Source organism: Geotrypetes seraphini, chromosome 16, assembly GCF_902459505.1.
Source record: "Geotrypetes seraphini chromosome 16, aGeoSer1.1, whole genome shotgun sequence".
In the NCBI taxonomy this organism is placed as follows: Eukaryota; Metazoa; Chordata; class Amphibia; order Gymnophiona; family Dermophiidae; genus Geotrypetes; species Geotrypetes seraphini.
In genome coordinates, this window is record NC_047099.1 from 43332670 (window position 1) to 43357805 (window position 25136).

At 44.1% G+C, this 25136-nt stretch overlaps 1 protein-coding gene across 1 annotated transcript; it reads right to left on the reverse strand.

Moving 5' to 3' along the window:
* Positions 1-19241: 19241 nt before the first annotated feature.
* Positions 19242-24439, reverse strand: TSTD1 (thiosulfate sulfurtransferase like domain containing 1). Its single transcript, XM_033923005.1, has 4 exons — positions 24305-24439; positions 23634-23753; positions 20842-21004; positions 19242-19485 (listed from the first exon to the last, which is right to left on the reverse strand). Exons 1-4 carry the CDS (start codon positions 24393-24395, stop codon positions 19431-19433), a joined length of 429 nt encoding a protein of 142 aa, XP_033778896.1. The 5' UTR covers positions 24396-24439; the 3' UTR covers positions 19242-19430.
* Positions 24440-25136: the final 697 nt, after the last annotated feature.

Below are 25136 nucleotides of genomic sequence, written 5' to 3' on the forward strand. Positions count from 1 at the left end.
GCAGGAAGGTCCCGCGAGGACAACGTCCGCCGGCTCTGCTCCGGAAGAGGTTCCTGACGCCGGAAGGGATGGAACCGCGCTCCTTGCGGGACCTGGCAGCAACTCCCCCATTGCGTCTGCGCAGCTCCTCCCCCTCTGACTTCAGGGACTTCTTCCGGACCAGAGCCAGCAGACGTAGTTCTCGCAGGACCTTCAAAGGGGGGGGGGTGACCGGCAGCTGCAGGGGGGGGGGGGTGGAGGGAGATATAGGGGGTTGGGGGGTGAAGGGAGGGGATGGGGGGGTGGAGGGAGATATGGGGGGTGAAGGGAGGGGGTTTGGGGGGGTGAAGGGAGGGGTTTGGGGGGGGTGAAGGGAGGGGTTTGGGGGGGTGAAGGGAGGGATGGGGGGTGGAGGGAGGGGGATGGGGGGTGGAGGGAGGGGGTTGGGGGGTGGAGGGAGGGGGTTGGGGGGTGGAGGGAGGGGGTTGGGGGGTGGAGGGAGAGATAGGGGGTTAGGGGAGGTGAAGGGAGAGATAGGGGGTTAGGGGGGGTGGAGGGAAATAAACGGGGTTAGGGGGTGGAGGGAGAGAAAGAGGGCAAGGTAGTATGGAAGGGTGGTGGGAAGAGTGGTGTTGATGGAATTGGTGTGCAGGGAAAGGGGACAGAGACATAAGGGGGAAGGATAGTGGATGGAATAAGATTGGAGGGAAAGAAAGGGGGCAGATGCTGATTGAATAGGAGTGGATAGAGACAGAGAAAGGGCAAGCATTGGATGGTAGTGGGGAGGTTAGAGTAGCCTATGCTGGATGGAAGTGTGGATGGGAGAGCCAAGGGATAGATGCTGATTGAAGAGGGGTGGATGAAGAGAGAGAAAGGGCAGACATTGGATGATAAAGGGGGAGCCTATGCTGGATGGAAATGCAGATGGGAGAGATAAGAGAGCAGATGTAGGAAGAAAGTGGGGAGGGGAGCAGACGCTGGACTGAAGTGGACAGAGAGAGGAGAAGGTTACTGGATGGAAGGGGTAGACAAAGTAGGGCACATGATGGGGGGAAGAGGATTGAGTTAGTGAAATACTGGAGGGGGTGAGGGAAAGAGGTGGCAAGCTGTAGGTAGACAGTGAAAAAGGAAATTGATGATAGGGCAGCAAGAACGTAATCTAGACAGATGCAGAAAATAAATTGAAAAGGAAAATAAGGGAAGAAAGGGATTGGGGAGGAGAGGTGTGGGAGAGGGAAGGAGAGGAGACATGTGCCAGACCAATGGGATGAAGGGAGAGATGGAAGGGGCATAAAAGGAGAGAAGATGTCATATAGAAGGGGCAGAGAGCGGGCAGACAGGGGATGGAAGGAAGAGAGTAACAAGAAGATGAGGAAAGTAGAAACCAGAGAAGACAAAGGTAGAAAAAAAATCTCTTTATTTTTTTGCTTTAGGAGATGTGTGTCACTGTTTCTGTGGTATTGCATTGTATGCAGAGTCCAGCTTCTTGCTGGTTCAATTTAACCTTTGTCTATGTATTTCTATTTTATCTCCCCTTTTACAGAAGTATAGAGCGTTTTTTAGTGCCGGCCGTAGTGGTAATTCTATGAGCTGTTACCACCGTGGCTAAAAACCACACTACAGTTTTATAAAAGAGGGAGGGGTTAGTTTGTGATTCCATACAAGGCGAAGGTGTTTTCTGTGTTCTGTGTGTTCGAAAGACATGGTTTTCTGTTAGGATTGACTGCAGGATTGATCTGTACTAGTCTGGCTTGTTTAGTTTTACATTGGGTGTATTGATGTTCTACTGCTCACTGCAGTAAGTAAGATGCTGCCTTTTCCTAGGTACACACTTGTGCGACGTGTGGATTGTTACGAAAAATCATGTTTTTCATACAGATGGGGGGGGGGGCCCGGCTGTCACATATGCTAGGTACGCCACTTGGGGAGAAGGGTTTAACTCGGTACTAAATACATTTTTGCTAAACTTTCCAAATGCAATACTTTATTCTTTGGGTCATAAATAAGCAAAATATGCAGATATCAGAAAAATAAAAGCATTCCAGTGATAGTCTCAGGAGGAAATATCCTGTTTCGGAAGAGGCAGGGCTAGCATGTTGGGGGGGGGGGTAGAGGTCAAACAGAGCAGTTGCTAGACCACAGGGGAGGAGCAGGGAAAGGGTACAACAGCAGGTGTGGCAAGGGATGTAGGGGGGGGGCTGAGGGAATGGCAAGGGAGGAGAATGGGGTGGGTTTTCTCTGTGAAAAAGTTGGTGGCCCTTATAGACACATGCCTGCAACACATCCAGCCCTTTAAGCTCACCACCATGACACACACACCGGAGAGTATAAGAAGGGAGTGCTAGGAAGAGTGCAACAGGGTGGAGCGTGCGGAAAGGGAACGAGTTTTAGGAATGCTTCCATCCAGCACCTTCTCTCTCTCTCTTTTCCCTCTTCCATCCAGCACCTCCCCCCTCCTCTCTTTGGGGGTCTTTTACTAAGGCACGCTAAATACTAACGTGTCCATTGAATAGAATGGGCATGTTGGCATTTGACCCCCTATATCCTGACGTTGTTTCTTCTGGGACTTATCCACCCATTGGAAGGTCTTCATGTCTATATGGTAGATTTATTTTATTCAACTCCATATTTCCGGGAATAGCTTACTCTTTATCTGTGTTGTTAATTCTATTGCTTTATTCTAATCATAGAAACTTATTATAATAAATTAAAATGTATGTGAAATAACGTAGTGAAGTGCTCAGACCCACAACCTAACAGCCAGATGAATCAACACTATGCCGTTGGGACCATCAAAGCATTTCACTGTCCCAAAACGCTCTCTTTTTAAAAATGTATATATGAAATTCACTCTCTGTATAACGATATCATCATATTTCACTTATCTGAGTTTTGTGGCTTTATCCCCATATTTCTAAGCATTTGAAAGTTTGCATGGAATAAAGAGTCTTGAGCCTGGTTTTGGGTCCTGAATATCCAACTAGCATTTTATTGTGCTAGAAGTGAATGGGAAAAAGCAAACAAGAGGCATCCTACACAGTTTTCCCTAATATGTGATCGACATTCCAAGTTTTATATCTCTTACCCTCCTCCTTTAGAAAGCCTCACTAGCGTTTTTAGCGCCGTCTGCCGCGGTAACAGCTCCGATGCTTATAGAATTCCTATGAGTGTCCGAGCTGTTACCGCCTCGGCCGGCTTTCTAAAGGTGGAGGTAAGTACTTGTGTTTTGTGTGCAGCATTCTGTATTGAGTTTGTATTTAGTGTTTTTTGTTAAATTTAAGAGAATTCATCCTTTCCATACATTGTAGCAACGACAGAGGCCATTTTGCTTTCTTGCACACTTATTGCAGTAGTTTTTGAGGTGACGATTTCAAGATGGCTCTGCAGCTGTCTCTCACCACAGGTGGCAGCTAATTGCCTAGAAAAGGAAAAAGTGAAGATTTCAGTTTATCAGAAGACTCAGACTGTTTTCTCCTGGAACCCCCCCCCCCTGACCTGACTTAGAACATATCAATCAGAAAAAGGATTGGGTCAGACTCTCCACTGCAGGAGCTGAGGAAATCGATTTGGTTCACCATAGGATTGTCCAGATTTGCAAACATAGGCTAATGGGGTCTTTTACTAAGGCACTCTAGCCGATTTAGCGCTTGCTAAATACTAATGCGTCCATAGAATATAGTGCATTAGCACTTAGCATGCACTAAATCTTAGTAAAAGATTCCCCTAAATGTGGGTAGGTCATTCTTCTTATTTTGATAAACCGCAAGGCTCACCTTTCACACATTCCCTTCCTAATTGGTTTAGATTGGAACACTTTCACTGACCCCAGTCCAGCCTAGCCTAGCAATCTCTCATGACGTTTTTGAGGATTAAAAAGCTTCACCTGCAGCGTCAGAGCAGAGCATGAGGCAGGCATACCTGCATGGTCCCGCTCCGCTCCGTGAATGGCTGCCGCCAGTTCTTGGGACAGTAGGAGTCAGGTATCTGGGGCACTGGTTCTGGGGAGGGGGAGGAAAAGGGGTTGCTGGGTTATATGCAAATATAGACACTGTACTGTAACTTGAGCCAATCATTGCTCAGGTGTTGCCACTGAAGGCGACATTTTGCAATGAACTGTGTAATACTGCCGTGATTTTCATGCTCGTTAATTACTGTGGTATATTTTCTAATTTCTTTTGCGGTTAAAGCCGCATGCTGAGCCATCAGTTCACAGTTCTACCATGTGGTTTCTGCGTGGAGTAAGCGTGTTCTCAAATGTGAAGAAGGTGAAAGGGGAAGGGGACGGAAAACAACTAGGTTTTCCAGGCCTGAAAACAATCTGATAAATTGCTCCTTTGAGCAAGGTCTCGTCCAGGTAAAACAGGCGTGATCCCGGAGGATTGGAAGATAGCCAATGTTACGCCCATCTTTAAAAAAGGATTGAGAGGTGACCCGGGGAACTACAGACCGGTAAGTCTGACCTCGGTTCCGGGGAAAATGGCGTGAGCGGATTGCTGGGCATGATGGACCTCAGGTCTGACCCAGCAGAGGCGTGTTCTTATGAGTATCTGAAAAGACTCAGTTGTTTTGATAGCTGATTAATTTCAGACTATCCGTTGCTATAGAAAAGTGCTGTGTGGTTGCTTCGTGGACTCTTAATTTTATGGCTAAACTTATTGATGGTTGACAATTGTCCATATTTTCATTTCATTAAATTTAGGGTTACCATATGGCTCCTGAAAAAGGAAGACGGATTGAAACATCCGGGCTTTAATTCTATCTGTCCTCCTCAGGGTGCTGAGGCTGTACCTCTAACCCCTAGGCCACTCCTGTGGGCCGTCACTTATGCAATACCTCTCACGTGAAGCTCAATCGTATCTCTTGCAAACAATGTTGGCTCTGATATTTTGGAGATTTCACAGGAGTATGTCCCACTATCGTCTGGAGTTAAATCATTGAGGAAAAGCATCGTGGTTGAGATCGCAATTTCATTCAGATCATTGAAGTAGTCCTTAAGAAAGTAGCTGACCCGATCCTTAAAGATAGCTGAAAGCAGGGGAAAGAGAAAAAGAGAAGCAACCCTCATGGGTGTCCTTACAGATACAAGTACCACCTCATATAATCAAGATTTGCTATATGCCTCCGACAGCCATCTCAGTTTGCCCCAATTAATAAAAAGTCCAGCTCAATTAAGACTCTTCACGTGTTTCCCTTTTATGGACAAAAAATCTGGATATATCCCGATGTTACAGAAACCACGCAGGATAAAAGGATAGTTGTTTCTAGTCATGAGTGAGGAGACTAGATCCCTTGGGTTAAAATAGGTATTTTTTGAATCCCAACAGTTGAGAACTTTCAAAGATCACGAGAGGAATAGAGTCAACTAAGGAATGAAAAGACACTGGCTCAATTGTTCCCTATCATTAGCCTTTCTTTTCAAGATTTCTTTTTTCTGAGAAGTACTACATAACCCCTCTGGTAAAGCTGTGGTCTAAGGAGGATTATATATTTACTAATTCCTATCTCATTGTGAAGAAAGTGTGAAAAAATCTGTGATTTTTTTTGTTTTTGTTTGTTTCTTCTGTTTCTGTATCAAGAGTGAATCTTGTAAATTTATGTTTAAAATGATTTAAAAAAAAGAAAAGATTCTTCACATGTTGCTAATTAGTCGAATACAGAGGATTCCTATATAGCAGGGGTAGGGAACTCCGGTCCTCGAGAGCCGTATTCCAGTCGGGTTTTCAAGATTTCCCCCATGAATATGCACGAGATCTATGGCCATGCACTGCTTTCAATGCATATTCATTGCGGAAATCCTGAAAACCCAACTGGAATACGGCTCTCGAGGACCGGAGTTCCCTACCCCTGCTATATAGAAACAGGACGGAATTAAAACTTAGCTAACTTTTTTAAACAGAGCTTAGAGGAGTATAAAATGCATGGAGCAAAACATATAACTCCTGGCTTCAGCTGCCATCATTTACTGTGTTACTATGGTGCTTATTTTAGAAGCAACAACAAAAACAAGAAGACCCAGGTTTCCACAGGAAATGAAGAACAAGCCCAAACAAACGAGAATCTTCTCGAACCTTGGAGATAATTTTATTCTTGATAAAAGCTAGCACTGCTATAAAACCTCAATCCACAAGTGTCTTTTTATAGCAGTTTTCATTGCAGTGCTAGCTTTTATCAAGAATAAAATTATCTCCAAGGTTCGAGAAGATTCTCGTTTGTTTGGGCTTATTTTAGAAGCTCCATTCACGCTCTATCCATCCTTAAACCGGTATTTGGATGCAATTTTACAATTCAGCTGTTCCACAGAACGACCATGTTCTGGGTAGGCTTTGAAAACTTTTCACAAGATCTAGGAGTCAGCCAGCAGTGGACACCGTTCAGGACTGTCCCGAATCCACCCACCATCCTCCCATGGCTACGTTCCCTTTATGGAGCCATGTGTAAAAATTTTCACTTGGGCCTTTCATTTTTAATTCATGCCACTTAGCACGGACAATTGATTGTTTAGAGCTCAATTAACGATGCCAATTATTGTTCAATTCAAATTTGTAATGCCTTTTATAGAATTAGGCTGTTTGATGCTGATTCTGTAAAATCCCCTAAAGTTAGGGGTTCATAGACAACCCCGCGAAAGACAAAGGCGCGCGCCGACAACTGAGCACAAGACGGAGGTGCGCGCCAAAGAAAATTACAGTTTTTAGGGGATCCGACGGGGGGGTTTGTTGGGGAGCCCCCCCAGTTTACTTAATAGAGATCACGCCGGCGTTATGGGGGGGCTTGGGGGGATGTAACCATCCACATTTTACTGTAAACTTAACAGGGAAAAAGTGAAGTTTTCAGTAAAATGTGGGGGGTTACAACCCCCCACAACGCGGCGCGATCTCTATTAAGTAAAGTGGGGGGGTTCCCCCCCACGCCCCCCCCGTCGGAGCCCTAAAAACTGTAATTTTCTGTGGCGCGCACCCCCGCGCTGCGTTCAATTGTCTGGGCGCGCCTTTGTCCCGGCGCGCTTTTGACCTGACACCAAAGTTAGGCATCTGGATCAATGTGCCTAACCAATCTAGCCACCAATGGCATAGTAAGGGTGAGTGGCGCCCCCTCCCCCACCACCCCATGCTCACGGGCCCCCCTTCCCCATACCTTTTTAACTTCTCTGGCGTGAGCAGCATGCCTTTTGACGCGGTTCGTGGAAGTGATGTCAGAGAGAGTGCCAATGCCGACGCGGGCAGCAACCTCACACCAGGGAAGTAAAGAAGGTGGGGAAGCAAGGGGTGCGCACACGCGGAAAGGAATGGGGCAGAGGGAGGAAGGATGCCGCGCCTTTAGGAAGATTGCGCCTGGGGCGGACCGCCCTCCCCCACCACTACCGTACTACCACCCAACTAGCTGCCTAATTTAATTTGTTTTAATTGGCTTAATCAGTGCTGATAACTGAAAACATCACTAAAAACCTGTATGGAATCGCCTTGCCATAATACTCAAGTAGATTGTACCTGATACAGTTTCAAGGGCGTACACAAACCATATTTGGTCATCCTTTTGGACCAGCCACTCAACCCTGGCATTTTCGAAATCAGGTGTGTAGTCACAAGAGAGGGTGGCACCTGCAAACAGAACACATCTGCATAAGAAAGCACAAAGCCAGGGCTCCTAGACCATTCTCAATAGCACCTCCTGCTGGGAGAGCCAAGAACTGCAGGAGCTCTGAGACTACACTGCCCTCTCACCACCATATAAAGAAAACACAGAACACTTACTACCACCAGTGTCCACCTCTATATATTTGGTTGTGGCAGTAACTCCTCCAAAGGTTCCAGGCCCTGTCAAAAAGTGAAAAGAAGAAAAACCTCTTGATCATTCAGGTCACACCAAGGAAGCCAAAGTGGTCCTAGGCCAGGGAGAATCACCTTCTACAGAAACATCCAGTGGTGTCATGAGCCATGATTTGATCTCAGAGCCATGTTCTATTTTTCAGGTGAAATTGACTGCCCAGATTCCAGGAGGTCTAGACCCCTCTTCCTTCCAGTACTGAGGTATTAAATAGCTCCTTCCTTAGATGAATCAAATTTACATATTGTCAGTCTATTTAACTCCTTACTTTAGAGCCTAAAGCAGAACCTTTTGGAGGATCAAAGCAATTCCACCCAGACTTATCATTCATTCCTGTTCAAAGAACATTGGGTGGGGTTGATGTTGGATAACAGGGATGTTTTAATATTGGGGGGTGAGAGGGTCAGGTCAATAGGTGGGGGAGAGGGGATTCCACTAGACACCAGGAATAGTTTTTAAGATGGGGGGATTGGGTAGGTTTGGTTGGGATGGGTGTCGGCGACCAGTTCGGAGAGGAGGGGAGTCTATAGACTATGGGTCAATGCAGAAATTATGTCACTATTTTGTCAACACTTTTGAAGATAAGAACATAAACTTCATGAGTCGTTTAGAAGTATAAAAAGTGTTCAAAATAAATATAAAATTATTGAGCATCAGCCATTCAAAATTTAAGCCTTGACCGATGAGGAGGTTACACATGAATCTCCCCGTTATGAGATCATAACCTTTATGGGACGGAGGAAGAGAGGAGGAGGGGTGTTTCTGAGGTCTATGGCTAAAACAGAAGTAGCAACATCAGTTAAGGATTTAAAGGAGTAACATAGAAAGAATATTCTAAAGGTTGGAAGCTTGGAATTTGATATTGGATTTATGCTATATGGTGACAATTCCAGGAATAAGACTTTAAACAGTGCCTTATAAGGTTGTTTCCTAACGTTTGGGCATTTTTGTAACATATTTTAATGCGATACTGAAGAATTTGTAGGTCTTGGTTTCATATGTGTTGATATTATTTTGAAGAATGATTTGCATTGTTTTTGATCTATGTATATTTATTTGGAAACCGCAGTGACTCCAGGTGGTATATTAAGTTTTTTTAAATAAATAAATATATAAATCTAGCAATCTACAGCAGTGGAGCCAGCAGAAGGCAAGAGCATATCTCTTTCTGTAAAGCAGGAGGATCTTCTGGATAGGATTGGGAGGATGGTGGAAGTGGGATGGGGTAAGATCAGTGGCATACTAAGAGGGTCGGGGGTGGCCTTCCCCGGGCTCCTCCGCCCCCACCTCTTCCCACGCCTTCCTTTGCCATGTGCGCACCTCTCTTCTCTTCCCCCTTACCCGCGAGCAATAAGAACTTGAACGTGCTCCTCACGACCGTGTCGTCTCTCCCACTGATGTCACCTCCGGGTGTCACGCGTAGGAAGTGGTGTCAGAGGGACAGCTGACAGGGTCGCAAGGAGCACTTTGAAGTTCTTGTTGCTCGCGGGTATAGGGGAAGGGAAGGGGGTGCGCGCACAGCAGGGGGGTCGGGGAAGGATTGGGAGGGCCACCACCATCGCTACACTACTAGGGAAGATCAATTGATTGTTTCATGAGGTTGCTAAGGTGGAGGACATGAGGAGTCTAAGGGGCTAGGAGTCATGAGTTTACTATTTTATAAGGATGGGAAAGGTACACCCACGACTGGCCACATTTATCTCCCATGATCCTTTCCCCCTCTTAGATTGTTTTCTTTACAAAATATTTTCAGGAAACTGTTTAGAATCATTGTCGAAGAAGCAACTTTCTGCTAAACCTATTTGTCTCTGGCACCTGCTGAGCTTTGTGACTTAACAGCACTTTGAAAAAAAGAAGCTATTCCACAGGACAAATCCAGATTTAACAAAAAAGTGTAAGGGGTCCAGGCAACAGCTGACACCAAAATGAAGCCAAGCCGATCAGAGCCCAGAACTTCCCAAACTAAGTCCTACAAAGCGGAAGAGAGGGAGAGAGAGAGGAATTCAAATTCCAGCCTAGTCCAAAGGCAATCGGGAGTCATACTTACAGGAGTTGACAGCGAGGAGGAGAAAGAAGAGAGATCCACTTGACATGACCTCAACCGATGCTCTTCAGACCTAAAACCTCCCTCCACCAGGGCCAGAAGGAAAAAAAGAGACCTTCAAGTGAGAGAGCGGCCGAACATTAACCCAAGGAGTAGAGTAGTCCAAGTGTTGCCCTTTAACGTCTCACCTATTAATAAGAACAAGAGGTTAAATACATACAACACCCACTTGAAAACAACCAGGAGCAGAACTAATAAAGCCTGCAGCTCTACATTAACTCACCTCTCCACAGCTCAGGCAACTGATTGGTCAGGATTGAAGGGGGCGGGACCAGGGAGCCTATGCCTTTATGCTGTGTTGACTATTTATTTATTGCAATCTATTAATCTTTTATGAAGGTAGTATGCAACAGGTATAAGAAACGAATTAAATAAATACTAAAAGCTTACATTGTGTTAAAAGTAACAATAGCAAAATAACCAGAATTATAAAGTACTGTACAATCAATCGGAGATAGACTTGGAAATGGCAAATTAAAACCCTAGTAATATAAATGACATGCGACAGTATCAGAACTTTGCGCATTACAACACAGTAAAAATTGTCTTAATAGAAATAGGTCAAATGTCGACAGAATACAAATGATTCCATTATAAACGTTCATATGCCATACCATACATACGATACTCTTGATGTCAGCAGAATACAATAAATCTTCACACAGATATGATGTTCACAGTCTGAAAACACCACAATGAAATATCTTTAACAGGCACCTGGAAGGGGAGGCAGGTATGTGCTTTTCAGGTTTTATAGACAGAGAAGATTGCTATGTCAAAGGCATTGGGTGCTACATTGAAGGTCAGTTCTACAATGGCATTCCCAGTTCATTCGGAAAGGTATGCTGAATTTGAGTGTACTCTGAATTCATTTATACATTACAATTTCATTATTGGCTGTTATAACGTTATATGAGCAGATCAGAACCTTGGTTTCGGGGAGTTCCCCGTATCCCTCCTATCTTTTACTCTAGAGCAGGGGTGCCCACACTTTTTGGGCTTGCAAGCTACTTTTAAAATGGCCAAGTCAAAATGATCTACCAACAATAACATTTTAAAAAAACACAAAGCACACTGTATGCAGAGAAAATGTTAATTATCGTTTGTATTTGGGGGGTTTTCAGAGGTCAAGGCAGATGACTTTAAAATATGCAATGGCACCTCAGTAACAACTATAGAAAAATACACAAGGCGTTGGAGGGCACCTCAGCTTAGGGATCCACTAAGTGTCCTAAGAGTTCCGCGTGAATCTCTAAATTGGTGATTTAATTTTTTTTGGGGGGAAGGGATTGACTGAAAACTGGCACGGTCCATTACCAAGCCAATGAATAAAAGGTTATACAGTGATTAGGGCAACTAGAGGTGCTTAATGTAGGCTTCCGATACATAATCTGGCCCAAAGCGGTTAAAAGATTGAAGGAAGAGAGGAAAGTAACTCAGGCGGAATGTCCTGAATGATCATTGGGTTCTTGCCTGAAGTCAGTCAGTTGGTGTGGTGAACCATAGAGGAAAGCATTCAGTCATGGATAAAGATCCCACATTGTTCTAGAAATCAAATCAAGACCTGAAATCAAAGCAGACAACACGCTTGAGGAACTCATCCAACCTACGCTGGGTGTAGGCTGCTCTATCCACAAAATCTCAGAAGAGTCCAATCGGGACCCCTGAGTAAGACCGTGTTGGGTCCTCTTCATTGACTCAAGTTGTGGATGTACTTCATTGTTTCTAAGACTGTGAACACCTTTCTTCTCATAGCAATAAAGATCGGACTCCACAGTTTGTTTTGTTTTGGACTCCTACTCTTTGCTATAGGACTCAAAGGTGTTGCTGAGAGATCTCTGGGATTTATTTAAATTTCTTCATTTATCCCAGTGTCTTGCAAACTTTGCAAAGCCGCAGCACACTAAACTGGTGGTCACGGCTCAAGGGCATCTGGAAGTGAGCAGACATTGAAGCAATGACATCACGCGCATGCGTGACATCATCACGTCAACGGCCGCGCATGTGTGAAGGCCCTTCAGATGGGGCCCTGAGCTGCCAGTGGAGGGTGCTCGAAGAGAAGAGGAACTGGCACCGGCTGACTGCCTACAGGTTGTGCCTGCGCCAAGGAAGTGATGTCAAAGGAAGAGCTGCCTCTGGCATGAGCAGCAGGTTCAGGTTGCTGCTCGCACCGAGAACGTTAGAGGTATAGGGAAGGGGCGTGCATGCATCGGAGGGGTGCCACCGCCCCAGGGGCCTCTTCCCCCAGGGGCTTCACCACTGAGCATAGCAGTATCCCAATTTACTGGCCTGTAAATGGTATTTTGAAGTCCAGTATCTGTGCACTCGTCTCAGGACCCCACAGAATCTCTGTTTTATTGTTAGTTGTTTTGCTGCTAGATGGGCAGTCAGTTGACTCAGGACAGTTCAGAGATGGTGATAAAACCTGCATTTGCATTGCCTAGAGAAAAGGATACAGACATTTAAATACTTAAAAAGTATTAATATCTAATCTTTTTCAAAGATGGGGGAAGTAGTGAAACTAAAGATCATAAGTTGAGGTTGCAAGACAGGAGACTCAGGGTGGTAAATGGCTAAAACGCCCTTCCGTGAGAGATTGTGAAGAAACGGAGAGGATCCCTAAGTAGAAAAAGGGATGACCTCTTGCCTGGAGTGAGCTTTGACGGCTGGGAATTAAGACCAAGGCAGGTCAATGACAAAAGCAGATTAGGATCGAGGCCGGAGTGGGCTTTGACGGCGGTTTCAGGAGTGGGAAAGTCGGATGGGTGCCAGGCAGACTTCTGTGGTCTAATTAGCAGGGAGAGACAGAGATAAAGCACAGTGTGCAATTTTGGAGGCCGCACCTTCAAAAAGATATAAAAAGGATGGAATCGGTCCAGAGGAAGGCTACTAAAATGGTATGTGGTCTTTATCATAAGGTGTATGGGGACAGACTTAAAGATCTCTTTGGAAGAAAAGCGGAAGAGGGGAGAAATTTAAATACCTACATAATGTAAATGCGCATAAGTCGAGTAACTTTAATTTGAAAGGAAACTCTGCAATGCGAGGGCATAGGATGAAGTTAAGAGGTGATAGGCTGCAGAGTAATCTGAGGAAATACTTTTTTATGGAAAGGGTGGTAGATGCGTGGAACAGTCTCCCAGAAGAGGTGGTGGAGATAGAGACTGTGTCTGAATTCAAAAGGGCAGAGAGATAATGGTTACTGCAGATGAGCAGACTGGATGGGCCATTTGTCCTTTATCTGCCATCATGTTTCTATGTTTCTTCAGCTGCTGTGATGTCAAGGAAGGGGAGCTATAGTGATGTCTCTTGAATGCTTTCTTCTCAGCTTTAGGATACTTTAAGATCAAAATAACTTATACTTGTATTGCCAAAGAAATACAAGAAGTGGTTAAAAGATTGAAGAAAAAGAAGAAAGTAACTCAGGTGGAATGTCCTGAACAGTCCCTGGATTCTTGTCAGTTGGGGTAGTGGACCATGGATGAAAGCAGTCAGTCATAGAGAACCCTCCGACCCTGTGCCAGAGCTCCCAGGACCTGAAAGAACATCAGACAACAGTGACGATGCAGTTCTAAAACAGATATGACTCTCTCGGAGAGAGAAAGAGATAATGGCTACTGCAGATGGGCCATTTGGCCTTTATCTGCTGTCAAGTTTCTATGACTTATCTACAGATCTCTGGGCTCAGTATTGAGATATACCATAGGATTTATTGTGTGTCTATCTTAATTAGATTGTAAGCTCTTTCGTGTTATAGAAATAATAAATAGTAGTATTATTTAAAGGTGGAACTGTGAGATCCCTGAGATTTAATTAGATTTCCAATTGCAAAAAATATTATATGCAGAATACCGAAAAAACCACTTATACAGTATTAACAAAAAATACTTCACAAAACTCTTAATTCACATCTCTTGCTTCACCAGGAATCCTTCTCCATTGAAAGGATCAGATCGTGAAAAAACGTATCTTGAATTACTCAATAAATTTTAATTGATTAATTTAATTTCTATTCCGTTTCACTCCTTAACTGCTTTTTTGCTCTGTCGTGTCTTCTAGGAAAATGTAGCTTTTACTAAAAGGAGGCAAAAGCCTCAGATCCCCGTAAGCCGCCAGCTAATGAACTTGCAAGCTATACGTGAAAGAGAGGACCCTTGTTGGCTTAAAAACCTCCACCACCACCCAATTTTATCGTGGTGAATGTTTTCAAATGACTGGATTACAGCGCTCTATATAAATAGATGTTTCTTTCAAATGCTGTCAAATTCAAAGTAAATATAAATTTCTTCCACAGTTCCACTGCATAGATGGAAAAACTCACAGTCTGTTTGATATGGATAAAAAAACCCAACCCTCAATCAATGTCAGTGTGAGAGAAACACAACACGGACACTCCCAGCTGCAGGGTGCTCAATTCTCCGCTCCCCCACCCTGAGTTTATATTCGAGTCAACTTTTTTTCCTCCTTTTTGGGGAGAAGAAAGGTTACCTCGGTTTATATTTGAGTATATATGGTATCATTAAAGTCGACCTTTCACTGGCAGCCAATGTAGTTGCTTCAAGATTGGTATTAAATGCAATGAACAGGTGCCAGCTACTAAAACTCAGGCTGCTGCACTTTAAATGAACTTTACATTTGGCCACAGAATAAAAGCTACAGCCTTAAAACAAGTGTCACATGCACGTTTGTGCTGTACATGTAAATAGGAAGGTACAGAAAGGAGATTGTTTCACAATGAACGAATGCCTGCCTGTAGGTGGCATTTCAAGCAGCGTATAGGACCGATTATTCCGGTTTTAGTTGGTCATACAAGCCTAGAGCAAGTCATTTTGTATTTGCATGGCACCAGCGCCATCTACTGGTGATCACAAGCACACCCCCGATGATGGCTTGCATTTAGAAGCCGAAACACGGACTGTATCGGGGTCCAGGAACAAAGGATTAAGGACTCTTTATGAGGCTTGAATGCATATGTTTTAATGATTTGCATATTTTTAATAAAGTTACCTTTGTTCCGAAGGCTGAAGTGAATCGTCCCTCCCCCCCCTATTCCTTTTTCTGTTGCACTCACAGGTGTTATCCTGGCATCCTAGTTTCCCAGCGTCTTCTATGTCTCTTTCAGGCTATCTTCAGTTCTGTTACTGCTTTAGCTTCTTCAAAACAAAATGCAGCTGAGACCTGAATGATAAAGACTTCACCGAGTTCTACAGGTTACAATGGAAATCTTGAGCTTAAGCTGGGGGGGGAGGGAAACAAGGAAGAGCCAGTAGAATAGGAGGAGAATTTGTCTACTGTAAAAGGCAGTGGCATAGTGAGGGTGAGAGGCACCCAGAGCAGTGGCACCTCTTCTCCCCCCCTCCCCTTCTCTTCCCCCGTGCCTGTAGTTGTTCACCGCCATGAGCAGGAACAGCTTCAACATGCACCTCGCAACCCTGTCGGCCCCTAGAAGTGACATCAGCAGGAGAGACGGCGCATTTGCAAGGTGCACATTGAAGTTGTTGCTCGCGGCGGTGAACAACTGGAGGGACGGAGAAGGGAAGGGGTCACACACATGGCGGGACAGAGGAGGGATGCCAGCACCCCCACCAACATGGTACCCAAGGTGGATCACCCCCCCCCCCCTTTAGTACGCCACTGGTAAAAGGTGCAAAAAGACAAAAGATTGTTGCAGTTGCCCATCAGTACTTCATTTCAATCAGGTTTTCTCTCAGTTGTCTTCCCATTCCTCTGAAAATTTGAGTAACTCTAGCATTAGATTCCCTCTCCTCCGCTTTCTTGGAACGCGTCCATAGACTCTTAAGGGCTTACGCGCCTTCGTAAAAGGGCCCCAAAGGTGAAGAAGGAAGGTATAGACGAGACCTTGTTATTGGACTAACTTTATATTATTAACTCTGCGACTAGCTGTCCGGAGCTCTGAATCTTTCAGCTTCCTGTGAAGAGTGTGGGGGGGGGGGGGGGGGGAGAGCGGGGTATGACATCGTAGCCAGTTTGCCCATCTCATTTCCATTCTTTGTCCACTCATTCTTTATAGCTTCCAGGGTATTTCTTTCTTTATTTAAAAGATTTCTCAACCGCTTATTCCTAGGCGGCTTTACAAATAGAACAAACAAGATTTGTACAAACATCAAAGATTACAGATCATTTAATGAATAATAATAATAAAAACAGCTTATATACCGCAATACCATGAAGTTCTATGCGTTTTACAAAGATTAAGCAAAGGTACAAATTGAGTGACTTTAAGAGGGGAGGAAGAAAGAGGGTTAATAGGACAGGAAATCCATTTTTGAGGAGAGACAGTCAATTCACAGCGCTCCATAATATATTAACTCAAAATCATCATTCCTTGGAAAGCTTCGCTAAAAAGTGTATTCCTGAGCATTTTCTTCAACTTCTGAATATCAGAAAGAGCTCTTTGCGGTCCAGTTACTCCTATGATGGAAATAGCAGACCATCTCGTATTCTCATAGTTCTCTCCAGCCCCCAAGCTGGGGGAACCAAGAAATTCTGCTCGGCAGCCTTTTCTGCCCTGTTTTTCGCAAGACTGGTCCTGCAGGAGATGACATTTTGTTAAGGCGTCTCCTGCTGCCGGAGGTGGAGGCAGCTTGTCAATGCCAAGGTCTCACAATTGAGGCCTGTCAGAAGATGGAACTAGGAGGCAGAGTGGGTAGGTCTGGGGGGGGGGGTGTCTTAAATTCTTCCTCCGCAAGAGAAGACAGTGAGTTTCCCTATCCTAGCTGGAGCAGGAAAAAACTGGCATAGTCTCTCCTTGGCAATTAGTTTGTGAGCAGTGTGAGCCCTGCAGCAGGGAAATGTCAAGCAGAGCAGAGAAGTGTTCCATGATGTTAGGACAGTGCCATGATAAGTGTTGTAATAACACTATACAACAGGGGCAAGAAGAAAATGGGGTTTACTTTATAGAATTTGACCTCTTGTGTATGAAAATGGCCTGTTTTCTCCTTTCACATATAGTTTTTGAGCAAATCGCAAATATTTAGAGCATGAGAAGTCATAATGTAACGTATTGTGCCAATTGAAAAGTTCCTATAAATATTATTTTCTAGAATCGTTTTGCTGTTGAAGTGCATTTATAAACGAGATTAGGAGCATCTCTAATTAATGTCCAACAATAGTCGGCCAGCATTGATGAATTCAATCTGCCCTGATATCGTTTCTTTGTTGTAGCAATGTCCTGGTGAAACCTTTCCTCATGCTCATCACTAACACTACCAAGATTATCGGGGAAAACATCCAGATGTGCGTGGAGAAAATGGATTTTTAGTGACATGTTGCATTTGAGATCATTACATTCTTCAATGCTATCCATGCACCTGTCTCATGTCCTTGCAAGACTTCTTAATATTTCAGAAATTGTTATAACATTTACTCCAAGCATTAGAAAATATAGCGAAAATGTTAATTTTTGCATTACAATGCTCTTTTGCCAAAAATCAGAGGTTTATACTGAAAAATTATGGTCAGTTTTGAATTCAGTGACCCCAAACCTCTGTTGCACAGCGTAATTAGAGTTGTTCTACTAAATCATAACTATTAAAGCCAAGCCCTTCATTGAATTAAAGAAACAAAGTCTGGTAACTCTAGCGCAGCTTAGCCCACGAACAACAAGATTTTCAAGACTCCTCAGACAAGACACTTCCAGGATCTGAAGATTTTGGTTCTAGTCGCACCTGTAAAGAGCTGCACCCAATTCTCAGCAGGGATTAGCATCTGCTGCTTCTGCCTGACCCACCCTGCATCCTCTGTGCTCTCATTTTCCCCTTGGTGGAGAAAGAGCAGGTCTCGGGTCCCGTCGCTCCTCTCCTCTCACATAAATCTCTCTTCAGCTTGGTTGGTGGACTTCTGGAGGCCATAAACCTTCTCTTGGAATGAGCTGTCTCTTTCTCCACTCTTTAGCTGCTACTTGTGTTACCTGCCTTCCCTCCTTTCCTTGTATGACCATTTCCACACCCACCTTCCCAAGCATTACGATGAGATCAAACTAGATTGCAAGTTCTAAGAACTGGAGCCGTTTTCTCTTTTGTGTGTCTTTACAGCAATGCATAACCCTGTTAACACTATGGAATTTAGAAGTAGCATAACCCTCTAGTAGAGAATGACATGAGGACAAATTTTTCCCCGTGAGTTTTGTCCCTCTCCCTGCCCCATTCCTGTAAGCTCTGCCTTAACCGCACAAGCCTCGAACACTTAGGATTTTAAAGTGTTTGAGGCTTGTACAGATGAGGACGGAGCTTGTAGGAATGGGGTAGGGACAGGAAAAGAACTTGCCGGGAAGGGAAAATGAGTTTCAACGGGAAGGGGGAAAAATTTGTCCCCTTGTCATTCTCTACCCTCTAGTATGATTTCTCAGTTATTTATGCCGAGATCCCTTTAAAAGCCTGACAGATCCCCTTCCCATCACCAGCATCCTCTTTTTCTGCTGATGTTCTTGTCAGTTGGGAGGAGCCTTTCAGCAGACTGCAAGGCAGAATCCTTTTTTGAAGCTGCCACTACAATGCTGTGCCCTTGAGCAGCCATCTTATTCCTATAGCCTCAGGTACACACCAAGACCTGATATTCAAAGTGATTTAAATAGGCAGGAGAGGCTTCTGCCTGCTTAAATCACACGTCGGGCTAACCACCAATATTCAGTGGCATTTAACTAGACGGTGCCGTGAAATAGCAACGGTAACCAGCCAAACTGAGGAGAGGGGTGTTATGGGCGTTGAGTCGGGGGGAGTTGTGCTGGTACCGGCAACATTCAATGCCATTGCTTGAATTGCTAACTGAGGATCGCTTAAAAATCAGTTCTGCCTTCGTCTGATTAGGTACCTGGGCATTAGCCCTGAATACTGGCCGAAACCTGGATCCCTTCTGACTGGAAGCCTAAAACGTCTTACTGTCCTTCTTCCTCTCCAAGACCAAATGGCAGTCTGATGCACTATCCCTGTAGCTCCCAACATGTTCCCCCTCCTCCCCACTGAATGCCTCACTGGGCCTACCTTTCAATAGCCCTGATACTCTAGATCAGGGGTCTCCAAAGTCCCTCCTTGAGGTCTGAATCCAGTCGGGTTTTCAGGATTTCCCCAATGAATATGCACATAGATCTCATGCCTATTCATTTGGGAAATCCTGAAAACCCGACTGGATTCAGCCCTCAAGGAGGGACTTTGGAGACCCCCTGATCTAGATGTTGTGGAAAAAAAACTCAGTATTGTTTTGAAATAAAATCATCATAATATCTGTAATGGAAAAGCAGAAGTAAATGAACTTTTATCCTGTTCTTAAATTATTATATTTTTTAACGAGGGAAGGAGCCACAAACATTTCCTGTAAAATGAATGAATAATGTTGCTTTTAATGACTCCTATAGATGAGGTAGAACTAGCAATAGGCGAAACCCTCTGCTTTCGCCCTCCTCAGGTGCTGGGGTGATTTTCTTATAGCAAGAAGAAGGTGACCGAGTTTCGGTGGAAAAAGAGGCGTCGCACTGATGGGGCGATCCACGCTCTCCTCGGGACCTGCCTCACTTTCGTTCCTTTTCCGACCATTCCTTGTAACCTCCAGCGTAGTTGCGAACCCTAAAGGGAGTAATAAGGCGACATTATAGGCAGTCAGGACACCAGGAAGACAAATCTAGCCCTGTCTTTATCTGTTGGCCCATGGGTAATACTCAAGACATCACCAAAAGGCCATTTAAAATTCAGAGCCACTGTCTAGCGTAGCCAGATCGGTCCCGAATACATAAAAGAGAAGTCTTTGCAGACTGCGATTGCTTTTACTGAGCCAAACACAAGAATTATCCCAAGGTGATGATACCTGGAGAAGATTCGTGCATGGTATTGAAAACTCACGTCCAAAAGCCTCCGATCCAACAGAAAGGATTCAGAGCCTGTAGCAAACCCACTTGGGCTAAGAAACAACAGCTCTAAATTGTTAAGGCTGATAGTATAGAAAGACATTTAATACTTTCAGGCCAAAGGTCAATCTAGATTTTGTTAGCCACAAGTCCATCCAAGCTGCAGCATAAAAATCACATTTTAAACATTTAATTCAATGAGCCCATAGCATTTATACAAACAAAAAATGGTGGCAAACAAAGACCATATGGAAATTGGAGCGAGTGAGGTGATTAAATTTGCAGATGACGGTAAACTGTTCAAAGTTGTTACAAATTGCAGGCAGACCTTAAGAAACTGGAAGATGAAATTTAAAAAGTGGACAAATGCAAAGTGATGAATAACCCGAATCACAGTTGCCAGATGGCAGGGTCCCCCTTGGGGGTTGCCACCCAAGAAAAAGATCTGTAGACAATATACTGAAGCCTTCCGCCCACTGTCCAAACCCTTTCTAAAACCAGCTACGCTATCCACTCTTACCACATCCGCTGACAACGCGTTCCTCCTATTGGTTTTCAAAGGATTTCCCTGTAACTTCATCGAGTGTCCCTTAGTCTTTGTAATTTTTGACGGAGTGAAAAATCGATCCACTTGTACCCGTTCTACTCCACTCAGGATTTTATAAACTTCAATCCTATCTCTTCTCGGCCATCTCTTTTCCAAGATGAAGAGCTCTAACCTTGCTAGTCTTTCCTCATACGAGTGGAATTCCATCCAAGATAAGGTGACCAGAATTGAACACATTACTCAAGGTGAGGTTGCACCGGCTATAACTGGCACAGCGAGCAAACTGCCAGAAGTTTATTCATTTATTAAATTTTCTATACCATTCTCCCAGAAGAGCACAGAACGATTTCAAGCATTTTTCCCTGTCTGTCCCGGTGGGCTCATAATCTACGTAATGTACCTGGGCCAATGGGGGGATAAAGTGACTTGCCCAGGGTCACAAGGAGCAGCGGGGGGTTTGAACCCACAACCCCAGGGTGCTGGCTTTAACCACTGCGCCACACTCTCTGCAGAATTTTGATTGGCACATACTTTGTGTATCCCAGCGCCACTGCCGTCTCTGTGGCCCGAGCTCCTCTCTTCCCCATTTGGCAATGAAAAACGACGTTCTCATCCTCCGGCTTCGGTTTCTTCACCAAGTACGTCTTCTGGAAGGTTTCTGGGTCCATTTTCAGAGCAGCTTCAACTTTGTCCACTGTGAAAAGAGATGGGATAGAAGTGAGACACAGCAGCAAAAAAAGGGGATTTGTAAAGGTCAAGCAAAATACTACTGAGAGAGACATAGTGCAGAAAAGAAAGAGTTTTATAAAGAATCGTGCTGGATACGCTTATATATCAAATGATGGTTCATCTAGTTTCTCCTGTTTAGAAAATGCAATTCATTTAAACTGTAAAGCAGAGATGGAGAAAACAGAGGGAAGAAAAAAGAAAGAAAAGCCGGAATGCTTTATTTATAATGACTACTCTATAATAGCAGTACCTTAAGTAAATCAGTCATAGAACCAAAGACTGGCCAATGGTCCATCAAGCCTACTAGCCCGTTGTCACAGTGGCCAATCCAGGTCCCTAGTGCCTGACCAAAGCCCAAAGAGTAGCAACATTCCATGCAGTGGCTTCCCCCATGTCTTTCTCAATAAGACTATGGGCTCCAGGAAATTCTCCAAATCCTTTTTAAAACCAGCTACGCTATCCACTCTTTCGTGATCAGACAGGGGATAGTGCTAGGTTTGGACAAATTCCTAAGAGGGAAAGCCCATAGGCTGAGGAAATCCACTGCTTATTCTTAGAATAAGCAGCATAAAGTCTGTTTTATTATTTGGGATCTAGCTGGGTACTTGGGATGTGGGATGAAACAGGATACTGGACTTGATGGACCTTGGGTCTGTCCCCGTATGGCGATTCTTATGTTCTTTTCTTTTGCACATTCAATTTTTATGAAAGTTAATAGAAAGTACTACACAATATAACTAACCCAGTAAACATGTCTTATATCCCATTACAATGTAGCTCTCAAGCGAATCTCTCCCTCCCAAAATACATCCAGCTCTGCATCTCCCCCACATCCCAACCCCCCCCCCAAAAAAAAAAATAATAACCTTCCCCAACCCATAATCAACAATATAGAAAAGTGTCCCACTGTTTCTGCCGGACACTACACTTTTCACAGGAAACAACCCACCCCCCACTCCATAGTCTCTTGCATTGATCAGGCCCCTTTACAGCTCTTAATCTGAAGTTTGTCCTTAATAATGTTCCAAGTCCATTGTTGACTCATAAACCAGTTCCTAATTTTTGCTACTCCCAATTCCAGACAGGTGCGCTCCTTTAGTTGAGCCGTCCAGGCATCCCAGGTAGGTGGTACCCCACTTTATCAAATGTGCAATTAAGCATTTTGCAGCTGCCAGGCCCATCCTTAATAACTGGCTTTTGACATTTAAATGGCCCTAAAGGCCAGCAGTGAGGTGTTGTAGGCACAGGTGCTTGCAACAGAACTGCGAGAGAAGCCACCACCTCATTCCACGATTGGGTAAAGTTCCAAACAATGCCACTCAACATGTAAAAAGGTACCCTCGTCAATCCCACATCTCCAACACAGATCTTAAATGGGCTGGTGTATGAAATATGGGCATTAAGACTGTTTTTATATGGATTTTATGTGGTTTTTATTATGTATGTTTATACTTGTGAGCCGCTTTGGGAAAAGCGGGTTATAAATAAAAGAAAAGAAACAAACAAAATAAACCTAGTAAGCTCTTTCTTGGATAACACACAGGCAGATGCTCGCTGGCAGAAGGGTATTACACAGCCTCTTCGGAGCTCCCAATTCAGACAGCCATCCTCTCTCAGGCCTTTGACACGGTCCTTCAAAGAGGACGAAAATGTTTCTGAAAGTAACCGAGTATCCTTGGCATGGGCCATGCAGTTCTATAAAGAATGTCTAGACAGCCAATTGCCTCATCACCATGAACTTAAATGCGCTTTGCGTTTGGTTGTCTGCAACACCCATTTTTGTACTGGTTACCTACAAAATTGTGCATTGAAGCTGAGCTAATAGGTGCGCAAATCCTAGTGCTCATTTCTGCGTTAGTCCTAGAATTCGGAAGCAGATCTAGGATTGCAACTGAAGCACAGATAGAGAAAGCTACTTACCACACGGTCACACAAAGAATCCGTGGTAAAGCCAGGGATTAGAGCAGCAGGTCTCAAAAAATTTTTTTAGCTCCGGCACACTAAATGGAGCAAATGTTTTTTGCAGCACATTATAATTGAAATTATAAAATTGCAAAACCAACAAAAAATTAAATTTGAGAGTGATTTAAAGTTCTTTAAGCTATGTATGGGTAATTCTAACGGTGAAACTAAAGTAGATAGAATAGAATTGCTAATCAATGCGACGGATGAGCTTGTTTTTGAGGGCAAATTAACTCAAAACACGTATTTCATCATCCGCGGTCGTTCTCTTGTTTTCATATTTAATTTCTGTCAGGACTGAAAATCCAAGTTTGCAAAGATAAGAAGATCCAAATGGTAACAAAGCCTTGACTGCTTTGTTGCTCAAGTTAAGAAAACTACTGCATAAAATATAAAAATAAAACGACTTACCTTTAGTTTTCAAGGACCAAAGATGATGCTTGTCTGGGCGGTGGCATCCTTACGCACGCAGAGATCATAACATTGACAGACTCTTGTGTACTATTCTAGTCTATACGTATGAAGGGAATTTTAAAAAATAAAATTCTGGAATCTCTCGTGGTACACCACACAGTTTGAGAAACAATGGATTAGAGTTAAGACATAGGAAGAGAAAATACTTTTTTTTTTACCTGGTATATTAATGGAATTTGGGATTTTGCCTTGTGACACCTCCTCTGGGGATCGAACATCAAATATACGTCCCTCCCCACTAGCTGTCAGCTTCTTCAGATCCTGATAAGAAATGGTTTCTTTTTTTAAAACAAAAAAAAAAATTATTTGCTTGCATAACCCCAGACAACTTTTCTTTTTCATTTAATGTTAAAATATATTTATGAAACAAAGTGCAAGCATACAAAAATGACAAAATAGAACAATTTTCATATAATTCCACACCTTATAATCCCTAACCACTACCCCCCCCCCCCCCAACAATGACAACAAAAGTCGACTCCTGGCATGAGGAATAAGATCCATCCAAAAGTGTTCCCAAATGAACTGAAAACCAGGAGTCCGTGGACAGCCAATGTGTCAAAATGGCTTTTATGCCCAACAACATCACTCGGACATCTGATCATATCCAACTAGTGTTCTGGGCGTGTTTATTTTTCATTTAAACCACAGCCAAATTCAAGCACAAGGTCAGTTGCATGCATGCAATCATGCTGGTGCCAGATCTCTGTAGGGTACCAGGGGGTCCCCCCCCCCCCCATCACGTGCCACCACTAAGGGACCCTCCTGCAGGCTGTTGTTTACAGTCAAACTGGAGACGTTAGCAAAAGAGCCCGAGCTGCTGCCTTACCTGCAGCCATGGTGCAAGCAGCCTCCCTCTTGGCTCCCGGGTGCAAGTGCAATGGCAGAGGTCGCAGGAAGAGGCTCCTAAGGCGGCTCATCGCCAGGGCCAGGAGGAGGAGCCTGGGGGCAAGGCACCGTCTGCAAATTCCAAACGGGAAGCAATTTCCCCGGGCAAAGAGAGGTATTTTTCTGTTTCCATTTTCGCCGGGAATTTGGAGAGAGCCCCTGGCGGATTCCCCTTCACTCTCTGCTGCGAGGCTAATTTACAGCCCAAAGCAGGATGGGATTTGTAGTGCTTCATCCTGCCCAAGTCCCATAATGCAACAGGATGACTTCTTCGAGCTGCAAAGCTTCCAGGAAGGGTTGCTGAGAACAAGGATGAAAAGCTCTCAAGATGTCAGATTCATCATGCTTTATGCACAAAACGGTCAATGAACCCCCTTTTTTTCATCCTGCAGCCAGCACCAAAAGCACACGACAGTTTTGTAAAAGGGGGAAGATACTATACTATATAATGTTAAAACTCTCAGCTCAGTGTGCAGTGGCAGCTAAAAAAAGCAAATAAAATGCTAGGAAAGGAATGGAAACCAAAGATTAAAGTGTTATAAGGTCCTGATGCTGTATCTCAAAAAAGATAGAGGGACTTAGAAAAGGTCCCTCTGAGAAGAGATGGCTCAGGGGTCAGGGGAGATACTCTTTGCAAATATAGGAGGAGGCAGGGAGACTTGAGAGGCGATGCTGAATGATATAGCCAATATCATTAATAAGAACATAAGAATTGCCGCTGCTGGGTCAAAGACCAGCCCCACCTGCGTACGTTCCAGTTCAGCAGGAACTTG

Bases quoted from the DNA above. Each gene is read 5' to 3' on its own strand.
- TSTD1 (XM_033923005.1), bottom strand. From the start codon at position 24,395: ATGAGCCGCCTTAGGAGCCTCTTCCTGCGACCTCTGCCATTGCACTTG. The intron at 21,005-23,633 runs GTAAAAAAAAAA...CTCTTTTCACAG, and splicing joins AAATTCCATTAATATACCAG to TGGACAAAGTTGAAGCTGCT. The intron at 19,486-20,841 runs GTATGTGCCAAT...TACTCCCTTTAG, and splicing joins GTGGCGCTGGGATACACAAA to GGTTCGCAACTACGCTGGAG.